Source organism: Zalophus californianus, chromosome 13 (genome assembly GCF_009762305.2).
Source record: "Zalophus californianus isolate mZalCal1 chromosome 13, mZalCal1.pri.v2, whole genome shotgun sequence".
Taxonomy (NCBI): Eukaryota; Metazoa; Chordata; class Mammalia; order Carnivora; family Otariidae; genus Zalophus; species Zalophus californianus.
The window spans coordinates 76631354-76644036 of NC_045607.1; the positions used below are offsets into that span (position 1 = coordinate 76631354).

Consider the following 12683-nt stretch of genomic DNA (forward strand, 5'->3'; position numbering starts at 1 on the left):
ACAAGAATCATATGATCCTTTCAATAGATGCATAAAAAGCATTTAACAAAGTAGAGCATCCTTTCTTGATTAAAACTCTTCATAGTGTAGGGATAGCAAGAACATACCTCAGTATCATAAAAGCCATATATGAAAAGCCCACAGTGAATATTCTCAATGGGGAAAAACTGGGAGCTTTTCCCATAAGGTCAAGAACACAGCAGGGATGTCCACTATTACCACTGCTGTTCAACGTAGTACTAGAATTCCTAGCCTCAGCAGTCAGACAACAAAAAGAAATAAAAGGCATCCAAATCTGCAAAGAAGTCAAATTCTCACTGTTTGCAGATGACATGATACTTATGTGGAAAACCCAAAATTGCTGGAACTCATACAGGAATTCAGCAAAGTGGCAGGATATAAAATTAATGCACAAAAATTAGCCGCATTTCTACACACAATGAGACAGAAGAAAAAGAAATTAAGGAGTCAATCCCATTTACAATTGCATCCAAAATCATAAGATACCTAGGAATAAACATAACCAAAGAGGCAAAGGATCTGTCCTCAGAAAACTATAGAACACTCATGAAAGAAATTAGGGAAGACCCAACAAAATGGAAAAACATTCCATGCTCATGGATTGGAAGAACAAATATTGTTAGAAGTCTATGCTACTTAGAGCAATCTATACATACAATGCAATCCCTATTAAAATACCATCATCTTTTTTCACAGAGCTGGAACAAATAATTCTAAAACTTGAATGGAACCAGCAAAGACCCTGAATAGCCAGAGGAATGTTGAAAAAGAAAACCAAAACTGGTGGCTTCTACAATTCCAGACCTCAAGCTCTATTATAAAGCTGTCATCATCAAGACGGTATGGTACTGGCACAAAAACAGACACGTAGATCAAGGGAACAGGACAGAGAACCCAGAAATGGGCCCTCAATTCTATGGTCAACTAATCTTTAACAAAACAGGAAAGAATATCCAATGGAAAAAAGACAGTCTCTTCAACAAATGGTGTTGGGAAAACTGGACAGCAATATGCAGAATAATGAAACTGGACCATTCCCTTACACCATACACAAAAACAGACTCAAAATGGATAAAAGACCTAAACATGAGATAGTAATCCATCAAAATACTAGAGGAGAACAAAGGCAGCAACCTGTGACCTCAGCCACAGCAACTTCTTGCTAGACATGTCTCCAAAGCAAGGGAAACAAAGACAAAACTGAACTACTGGTACTTCATCAAGATAAAAAGCTTTTGCACAGCAAAGGAAACAGTCGATAAAACCAAAAGACAACCAAGAGAATGGGAGAAGATATTTGCAAACGACATATCAGATAAAGGGCTAGTATCCAAAATCTATAAAGAACTTATCAAACTCAACACCCAAAGAACAAATAATCCAATCAAGAAATGGGCAGAAGACATGAACAGACATCTCTCCAAAGAAGACATAAAAATGGCCAAAAGACACATGAAAAAATGCTCAACATTGCTTGGCACCAGGGAAATACAAATCAAGACCACAACGAGATACCACCTTACACCAGTCAGAATGGCTAAAATTAACAAGTCAGGAAATGACAGATGTTGGCAAGGATTAAGATAAAGGGGAATCCTCCTACAGTGTTGGTGGAAATGCAAGCTGGTGCAGCCACTCTGGAAAACATTACAGAGGTTCCTCAGAAAGTGGAAAATAGAGCGAACCTACGACCCACAACTGCAGTGGGTATTTACCCCAAAGATACAAATGTAGTGATCCAAAGGGGCATCTGCACCCTAATGTTTATAGCAGCAATGTCCACAATAGCTAAACTATGGAAAGAACCCAGATGTTTCATCAATAGATGAATGGATAAAGAAGATGTGGTTTATATGTACAATGGAACACTACTCAGCCATCAAAAAAAAATGAAATGTTAACATAAGCCATCAAAAAAAAATGAAATGTTAACAAATGAAATGACATGGATGGAACTAGAGGGTGTTATGCTAAACAAAATAAGTCAATCAGAGAAAGAGAATTATCATATGATCTCACTGATAAGTGGAATTTTTTTACTTTTTTGTTGTTTTTATTATGCACTACATTAATACACTGCATAACCTTCTCAAAGGGGTAGATGAGTATGATTGAGTTATATTTCATCAATCAGGAAAATACTTCCTTAATCAATATTCTCCAACTGGAGAACCCTTTGACACATAGTAATGATTAACTCCAGAGAACCGCCTAACTCTTTGCATCAAACTCCACTGATATGAATAATAGGCAACCTTTTCCTTGCCCCCGTTACTGAACCTGTGGATATGCGCCATGGCTATGCCGGGGATCACCAAGCACATGGAGATAACGCTAATCCCGGGCAGGATCTCGAATCACATCGCAGCGCGGTTGCCAGAGGCAAACCCCTGCTGCCTTCCCAGCCGGGTAAAGGTGATAAGTGGAAAGAAACAAAACAGAGGATCATAGGGGAAGAGAGTAAAAAATAAAACAAGATGAAACCAGAGAGGGAGACAAATCATAAGAGACTTAATCATAAGAAACAAACTGAAGGTTCCTGGAGGGGAGGAGGTGGGGGGATGGGTGACAGACATTAAGGAGGGCACGTGATGTAATGAGCACTGCGTATTAAGCCTGATGAATCACTGACCTCTACCTCTGAAACCAATAATACATTATATGTTAATTAATTGAATTTAAATTAAAAAATGTAAAAAAATAAAATATTTAACATCTGAAGTTTATATAGTGGATATTTTCTATTTTGGTAATTTTTTTTTTTTTTTTTTAAGATTTGAGAGAGAGATAGAGACATAGAGAGACAGAGACAGAGAGACAGAGACAGCACAAGGTGGAGGACCCTGAGATCATGACCTGAGCAGGAATCGAGTCCAATTCTTAACCAACTGAGCCACCCAGGCTCCTCTGGTAATTCTTTTTTAAGTAAAAAAATAAAAACTTAGGAAAACAAATCTCAGAGGGAAAAAAGTCTACAAATCTGAAGGAACAGGGTGGGTTTCCAATACAATGCATTTATATTTAACAATAACAAGTAATGGTCTCTGTAAATTAGGAATAATCAATCAGGAGAGGCCTAATCTTATGAAACCTACTGAGTATGTAACGTATCAATACACAGAATTTGGACTATAAATCGAAACTGACATTTTAACAGAGGGATAAATGCAAACCCTACAGTTTCTAGAATTAAGACAATTATCTGCAATCCAATGCAGAACATATTCAGATGGAGAAAATAATAGGGAAAATGATTAAAAACCCAAGAAGACACATATATGTATATGAAGAACATAATGCACACCTGCCTATGAAAAAGGAGAAATGAATAATGTATTCAAAATGCAATTATATCGGGGCGCCTGGGTGGCTCAGTTGGTTAAGCGACTGCCTTCGGCTCAGGTCATGATCCTGGAGTCCCGGGATCGAGTCCCACATCGGGCTTCCTGCTCAGCAGGGTGTCTGCTTCTCCCTCTGACCCTCTTCCCTCTCGTGCTCTCTATCTCTCATTCTCTCTCTCTCTGAAATAAATAAAATCTTTAAAAAAAAAATGCAATTATAAAACTGAGAGGTAATGCAGCCCAACAGTATGATCCTTAAACTAGTTAGACATTACTTGAAGGTCTCCTCAAAACATGAAGTGGTGTTTTTATTAACTTGACTAAAAAATTTTCTCTTACGGGAGAGAAGAAACAGGAGAATCATATTAGCACATCTCATTTTTACCAACAAATATAAAGTAAACACAATGGAATGGCAGGAGAAAAATGACAATTTCATGTTAGATTTTGTGACGGCCAGAATTGAACAAATTCTGAGTTCAACTAGAGATGTAATCCAGACTTAACAAAAATGGAGTTCTAAAACTAACACTGACATTAAAATTGGAAATCTCTCCAGTGAGAATTTCAGCCAAGAATTAAAAAATCAAAAGTAGCTAAAAAGCAGTATCTGCAATAATCTCAAGTTTTAAGGAGACACTGACAATAGGAAGACATAACCAGAAACAAATATAAAGCTTTTATGAAATTACAGAAATGTCAGTAAGATTAAATGCCCGGTATATTTTTGGGTGGGGGGACAAGAACACTGCTTTAAAGGGAGGCTTTAGTTACAGTCAGAGCAGAAATAAGCATTATTATGGAAGCAAAAACCAGCTTTCTTTGAATAACATAAGAAATGATTGAAAAACAGAATAGTTCTGTTTCTGTTTTTTTAATCCATCTACTCTGAAAGATTACATTCAACCTGGAAAACTAGGGCATGGTAAGAGAACTTAAAACTCTAACTTGTGAGACTTTTACTTAAGGGAACACTTGATACAGTCATACCACATCCCAGATACCTCACCTGGTGATATTACTTGATCAACATTAACACTTCCCTAGAAATCACTGACAACTACAGAGGTCTTAGAAGACTGAAATGGACAAATGCCCAGATTTCTTTAGAAAGAAAAAGATAAGTTAGTATTTTTTATTAACTGGTCAAGTGAATGTGGATTGTGAGAGAAAAAAAAAATTTTCTTGAAGATTTTATTTACTTGAGAGAGAGAGAACAAGTAGGGGGAGCGGCAGGCAGAGGGAGAAGGAGAGGGAGAAGCAGGCTCCCCATTGAGAAGAGAGCCTGAGGCGGGACTCAATCCCAGGACCCTGAGATCATGACCTGAGCCGAAGGCAGATGCTTAAACGACTGAGCCACCCAGGCATCCCAGGATTGTGAGAAAATTTTAAACACATAAATTAAGGTATAAGTAGAAAGAAAAGCATTGATCATTAGAAGATGATAAATTTCATAAAACAGGCATTCTATGTTAACTAAATTTCTTCCTCTTTACTAAACAGATAACTAATAAATTGAGGAATTATTACAGATGCAATATACCAATAATTGAGCAATGTACTTAAGGTCTGCCTTTACTTTTTTTAATAATTTTTTTTTTAATTGACAGAGAGCAAGCATGCAAGCAGGGGAAAAGGGGCAAAGAGAGAAAGAAAGATAAAATCTCAAGCAGACTCCATGACCAGTGCAGACCCTGGCACAGGGCTGGATCTCACGACCCTGAGATCATGACCTGAGTCGAAACCAAAAGTCAGATGCTTAACTGAGACACCCAGGTGCCCCTGCCTTTACTTCTTGAGAGAAAATTTGAAAATATGAACTGTATCAGGCACAATTAATCATGCAGCCACAAATGCAATTCAGAGACTTCATGAACCTGGATGGGAAAAAAGTTACATTTTTATTTTCATTAACTACGGCTGACAGTATTTCCTGCTATTATAAATGTAGGCAACAAACTTTGTTACTTGTGTATCATTTATATTCCTTAACATAATTGAACGTATCTTGAAGTTTCATTCATACCTTCAAATTTACGGTAGTTTTTTGACCTCGTTAATTCCTTTTATTTTAATCCATAAAGAAAGAAAAGCAGGTACATTACTACTAACACAAATTTGAGATTCTTAAAAAATATTCTGAAACTATGTTCTATTGAATTTATTCTTTGTAATTCTATGCAGTCTATATACTTAAAATCCTAATTTTAATAAGAGATTCCAGGGCTTCCAACTGTCAAAGCTGTCCATGAAACGAAGAAGGTTATAAGGACCCCTGAGAAGTCAACTGATAATTAAATGGTTTTAACCAGAAAATGATACCCTTTATCCAAGGCTTCAAAGACTCAAACACAAAAAAATGAAAAGTGAGTCAATCTAACAAGATGAATTTTAACAAAGATAAAGTCTTGTACTTAAACTAAAACATTTAACTAAATTTCCAAATCCTGGTAATATGAGTAAGTAGCAAGACCTATTCTTCCACTAAAAGCAACCAAAAATGTTGGATATAAAATAAAAAAGCAACAAAAAACTTACTAAGAAACAATAAGGAGGCAAGAGACTAAGGATTTATCAACTCAAACATCAAACTGAAGGAGTAAGCTAACAGATTTAAATAAGGCCCAGAAAAATGTTATCCTGAGATCATTGTTTGCACTTGGTAAACTTAATTCCTTTTCATAGCCTCACAGAGCACAGGGAACAGAAGCCAAAGGTGAGGAGTCCAGCAAGGGCTCTTCTCACAAATCTAGAATCTCAAAAGACACACACTCAAGACAAGAGTAATGCAGAAGTTAAACATTCCTCTCTCTAAAATCTACTCACAAGGAATGGAAAGAAAGGCTCTGAGAAAAACTGGGAAAAGGGGGTAGTACCCCCTCTGATTGAAACCACAATAGAGTCCTCATGTGAGTACACAACGCAACATCTCCTTGGCATTTCAAAACATCTCAAGTACTGTCCACCAACATACCCAATACAACTGGGAGAAGAAAATAAAATTCTTACTGGAATGAAAGTCCACTTAACCTAGACTCCAGAGAATTTTCCCAAATAATTTTCCAAGAAAAATGAATAGCACACAATCAAAAATCCCTAAGTATATAAAAACAAAGGTTACCATGAATAAGAATCAGCCAGAACAAAATAAAGGAGGAAGAAAAACAAAGAAGTCTAATGGTACTATCTGAATAGAGAATTATCTGGTGAGAAAGAATATAAAATAACTACACTTACACTGTCTGAAGAAATAAAGACAAGTTTAAAGAACTATAAAGAACAAAGGAGATTTTAATTTATAACAAAACAATTCTGAAAATGAAAAATATAATCACTAAATTTTAACCGAAAGATTTAATAGCATATTAGACACAGTTTAAGAGGATCTCAGTAATTCAGAAGATAAAAGAAATTACCTAGCATGTAACAGAGGAAGAAAAAAAAAAGGAAAGAAAACAGAATATAGAAGAATAAAAGGTAGAGTAAGGAAGGCTAAAATACATTAATCCAGAGTTCCAGAAGAAAAGATTTAAGAGAAGTGTATGAAGAGTTAATGGGTAAAAATTGAGATGAATTTTCTAAGATTCATTCAACCTACCCATCCTCAGAATGGTCCATAGCTGGATATATTACACTGAAACTACAGGACAGAAAAGATAAGACAATCTTGGGGTGCCTGGTGGCTCAGTCAGTTAAGCGTCTGCCTTCAGCTCAGGTCATGATCCCAGGGTCCTGGGATCGAGCCCTGCATTGGGCTCCCTGCTTGGCGGAAAGCCTGCTTCTCCCTCTCCCACTCCCCCTGCTTGTGTTCCCTCTCTCGCTGTGTCTCTGTCAAATAAATAAATAAAATCTTTTTTAAAAAAGTTTTAGAAAAAGAAACTTGCGAAAAAAAAATTCCCTCTCTTCCTCTCCCTTTGCCCCTCCCCCACCCAGCTGCAGCACATGCACAAGTTCTCTCTCCCTCTAAAGACAAAAAACAAAAAAACAGTGTAATATGTAGAATTGGCTAATCATGTTGTTTACCTACCACTAACATTGTAAACCAACTATACTTGAATAAAAAAAAAGGCAAAAGAAAGAAATAACAATAGCACATAAATGATGAGGATGGTAAATGGGAGTTCAACTGCTCTCAAGTCCTTGTACTGACTGAGGGTAAAAATTTTTACTAAATTTCTATCTTGAGAAAAACATGTGTTGTGATTACTAGAGTTAAAAAAGAACATTTAAGTTTCAAATGGTATAGTGAGGGGGTGGAGGGAAACAAAGTAATGCTACAATTTATCTAAAAAAAGAAAAAAAGTGTGCAAATATAGACTGAAAAATATCCCACATGTTGTTATGACACATCTAAAAGTAAAGGGTAAAAGAATAAAAAAAAAAAAGCAAATTCGAACCAAGAAAAAACTATAATATCCATACTATTACCAGAAAAAATAAATGAATAAAAATATTGGGAAAAAAATTAAAACATTACTAAAAATACAGTCAACTTCATAAAAAGAAAAGATCTGGTTTATTGGAGAAAAAATTTTTATTATGCATGTACCTACTGACAGCAAATTTATTTAAAAAATAACAGATCTAAAAGAAATAGACAAATGCACATTCACAGTGACATTATTTTTCATTTATTTCTCTGAAGAACTACTGGAATATGGTGACAGAAGAAAAAATCCAATAAGGATACAGAAGATTTGAAGTATGTAATAAATATGACCTAAAAATACGTACAGGAAAACATACATAAAACATTTTTTTAAATTACCATATACTGAGCCAGAAAGCAAGTATCAAGAAATTGGAAGGCATTAAAATCCTACAGATCTGGGGTGCCTGGTTGGCTCAGTCATTAAGCATCTGCCTTCAGCTCAGGTCATGATCCCAGGGTCCTGGGATCGAGCCCCACATCGGGCTCCCTGCTCGGTGGGAAGCCTGCTTCTCCCTCTCCCACTCCCCCTGCTTGTGTTCCCTCTCTTGCTGTCTCTCTGTCAAATAAAATCTTTAAAAAATAAAATAAAATCCTACAGATCACCTTTATGTGATCCTATATAAATATATATTTAATATATGATATTAATATATATTTAAAATATTTTTAAAAATGGAATCTTTAATTTAAAATCTTCCACAAAGAAATCTCCAAGTCCATATGGTTTTACTGTTCAATTAGGTAAAATACTGAAAGAAAAAATAACACCCAATCTTATAAAAATTCTGCAAAAGAATAAAAAAGGATGGCATTTTTATTTTCTGAGGCCAATATATTAAAATCTGAAGTTCATTATGTGAAAGATAAATGACAGGTTCATTCTCCCATGAACAGAATTCCAAAAATCCTAACAAAATATGCAATTAATTTGAATGTGATAATAGATTTGTCCTTTCTGGATGTAAGAAATGATTACTGTTACACCTGAATTTTAAATGAAACTACCAATTAGTTTCAACTAAACTATATCTAGTCTAGAAGCATAAATTTAAAGTATACCTTACTAATATCAGTTTAACATGACTAAAAGTTTAGTTTAGGATACAATTCTTAATATACCAACATTAATACTAGCACTTACCTGTTGCTGTCTTGTCACGAAATTCTTCAAGTTTTGTCAAAGTCGCTGAAGTGAGCTGTGCTAGATTTACCTCTTTTGGAGGTCTGAAGAATTCCACTATACTATTCACTGTTCTCTGTTAAAATAAGTACCATTAACATTAGGCACAAACTGAAAGCAAACTGAAATATATTAAAACTTAGTGATTAAAAAAATGCTTACTGCATCATATATCATTTCTAAAGGTTCAGCTTCTATGATACATCTTTGAGCAACAGTTTCATCTAATGGATTTATCTCAAATATAATTTGGAAGAGTGACGTAGCATCATCCAATGAAGAAAGGAGGCGGGGTTTTGTTGAATTATCTGGTAAGCCAGTAACATGAAATGAATCAATTTTGGTTTCAAATCTACATGAAAAAAGATAGCACAAAAATTAGCTATCAATCCAATTTTACATTTTACAGTATTTTTCAAACTGAAAATAAAGTAAAAATTAATGACAACAATTTCAATTTGCATTTCTTCCTATTCCATTCCATTCACGTCAAAGAAAATATACAACTCTTCGATCTGAACTGGCATAGATTAACTCACAAACAACCCTATTCACATGTTGATCTCTAAATTAAAAAAAGCTATGAAGAGAGTCATAGATTCCTAGAGCAGAGGCTCATGAAAGAAAACTACCATGTCCGCCAGTGCCAAGGTTGGAAAACCTGAACTGTTTCATTCTCCTGAACGGCTGGAGATTCAAAGTGGACAACTCTAGGGGACCCAGTCATAGGGGAGACCCCGTAATATTTTGACATATACCTCCAGGAACTGGACCAGGTTCCCACAATAAATATTGGAGGAAAAAAAACCCTCAAGCTTCAGGCAAGGAAAGGAACCATTTAAAAATAAAGGAACCATTTAAAAATATAACATAGCACTGTGTTCTTAAAAAAGCATGCTTCCCTGGAGGAACTAGTTAAGTAGAGCCTAACCTAATTAAGTATTATCAGAGCCAAAATACCTAGAGAAGGGAAATACCCAACTTCAGTCAGGTCTACTATCCCATATGGAAGAAGGGAAACACCCAATATCCCCAACTCTAGCTATTCTGTACCCTTAAGGCAGGGAGAGGAGGAATACTGAGAAACTTCTTAAGTCCACAGACCAGAAGCAGGGGATCATTAAAAGACTGAGAACTATTCACAGCACTAGAGAACTCTTCCCTTTCCTGCACAACTAAAACCAAATCACTACAGGCTTATTTATAGTATTTCTTTTCATCCAGTACATCACATCTGGCTATCAAAAAAATAGCATGGCACACCAAAAGGCAAACAGAACAACCTGAAGTGACAAAATTATTTAAAAATAACAATTAATATGCTAAGAGGTATAATGGACTAAGTAAAAAACATGCAAGAACAGATGAACAATGTGAGCAGAGAGATGGAAATCCTAAGAAAGAACCAAAAATAAATACTGAAGATCAGAAACACTGTAACAAGAATGCCTTTAATGGGCTTATTAGGATACAGACACAGTTGAGGAAATTACTCCCTGAGCTGGAGAATATACTAGTAGAGTCATAAAAATACATAAAGCAGAGAACAAAGACTAAAATAACAGAACAGAATAATCAAGTGCTGTGGTACAACTACAAAAAGTACCACATGCGTAACAGGAATACCAGAGTAAAAAGAAAAGCACAGAAGATTTTAAACAAGCATGACTGACAATTTCCCCAAATTAATGTCAGACACTAAGCCATGGATCCAGAAAGGTCAGAGCACATAAGCAGAATAAATGCAAACAATCAAAAAACTACACCTAGGCATATTTTTATAATAAAAAATATAAAGAAATATAAAGAAAAAATCTTGAAAGAAACCAAAGGAAGAAACCACCTTGCATAGAGAGGAGCAGGGATAAGGATTACCTCTGCCTTCTCAGAAGCCATGGAAGCAAGAAAAGAGTGTAGTGAAAATTTTAAAGAGAAAAGAAAAAAATCAACCTAGAATTCTGTACCCTATGAAATTCTCCTTCACAAGTTAAAACAAAATACTTTCTAAGACAAACAAAATACTGGGGAAAATTATTGTAACTAGACCTGTCTTTTGAGAAATATTAAAAAGTTATTTAGAGGAAAAGAAATACTGTAAGGTAGAAATTCAGAACCACATAAAGGAAGAGCAATGAAGGAAAAAATGTAAAGGTAAACTGAACACTTTTATTTTACTTATTTTATTAATCAAATAAATTAGTATGTTCAAAATAATAGTAACATGTTTGGTTATATATGCTTACATACATATCTTATGTATATTTTATGCTTATGTATGTTCATATATAAGTGAAATGAATAGCAGCAAGACACAAGGGACTAGAAAAAGGACCAAGGATTTTTTTTTTTAATCATCAAGTACTCCCACTACTCATGAAATACTACACTGTTATCTGAAAGAAGACTTGAAAAGAAAAAAAAGCTATAACTGATATGGTAACAAAGGAGAGAAAACAAAACTATATGAGACACCAATTAAACTGGGGTGCCAGGGTGGCTCAGTCAGTTAAGCGTGTGACTCTTGTAACAGCTCAGGGCTTGATCTCAGGGTTGTGAGTTCAAGCCCGATGCTGGACTCCATGCTGGGTGTGGAGCCTACTTTAAAAAAAAAAAAAAAAAAAGATACTCAAACCGCAAAAGGCAGGGGGGAAAAAAACCCAAAAAAGGCAGAAAGGCAAGAAAGACAAAAACAGGAACAAAGAACAAGAGCAACAAATAGAAAACAGCGAAGATTATGGTAGATGTTCAAAAAACAAGAGCAACAAATAGAAAACAGCAAAGATTATGGTAGATGTTAAGAGAATGAAAAGACAAGTCACAGTCTATGAAAAAATATTACAAAAGACACATCTGATAAAAGAGTGTTACCCAAAATATACCAAGAACTCTTAAAATTCAACGAGAAGGAAACAGTTTTAAAAAAAATGGGCCAAAACCTTAATAGACACTGCATCAAAGAAGACCTATAGATGGCAAGTAAGTAGACGAAAAAATGCTCTACATCATAGGTCACTGAAGAAATGTAAATTAGGGGCTCCTGGGTGGCTCAGTCAGTTAAGCGTCCGCCTTCAGCTCAGGTCATGATCCTGGAGTCCCAGGATAGAGCCCCGCTTTAGGCTCCCTGCTCAGCAGGGAGTCTGCTTCTTCCTCTACCCCCACCCTGCTCTCGTGCTCTCTCTCACTCTCTTTCTCAAATAAAATCTTAAATTAAAAAAGAAATGCAAATTAAAACAACAAAGATTCCACTACACATCTATCAGATGTGGTCAAAATCTAAAATACTGACAAGGCCAAATAAAGGCAAGGATGTGGAGTAATAGGAACTCTCCAACACTGGTGGGAACGCAAAATGGTACAGTCTCTTTGGAAAAGAGATTTGCAGTTTCTTACACAATTAAACATACTCTTATCATATGATCTAGCAGTCATGCTCCTTGGTATTTACTCAAAGCAGCTGAAAACTTATGTCCATACAAAAACCTGTACACAATGTTTATAGCAGCTTTGTTCATACTTGCCAAAACTTAGCAACAACCAAGATGGCCTTCAGTAGGTGAATGGATAAACTGTTACAGCCAAATAATGGCATGTCATTAAGCACTAAAAAACAAACACACTACAGAACCATGAAAAGACAAAGTTTAAATGCTTATTACTAAGTGAAAGAAGTCACTCAAAGATACATAGTTTAGGATTCTAACTGCATGTG

At 35.5% G+C, this 12683-nt stretch overlaps 2 protein-coding genes across 2 annotated transcripts in view; both read right to left on the reverse strand.

The window, feature by feature from the left end:
* Window positions 1-12683, reverse strand: part of VPS13A (vacuolar protein sorting 13 homolog A) — a 270154-nt gene that overhangs the window by 190441 nt on the left and 67030 nt on the right. The window contains 2 exon segments of the mRNA XM_035723481.1: window positions 8936-9050; window positions 9137-9326. Coding sequence (XP_035579374.1) covers window positions 8936-9050; window positions 9137-9326 — 305 coding nt within the window.
* Window positions 2172-6980, reverse strand: LOC113934784 (NADH dehydrogenase [ubiquinone] 1 alpha subcomplex subunit 1-like). The gene is made up of 3 exons (XM_035723711.1): window positions 6961-6980; window positions 3326-3329; window positions 2172-2372 (listed from the first exon to the last, which is right to left on the reverse strand). Exons 1-3 carry the CDS (start codon window positions 6978-6980, stop codon window positions 2172-2174), a joined length of 225 nt encoding a protein of 74 aa, XP_035579604.1.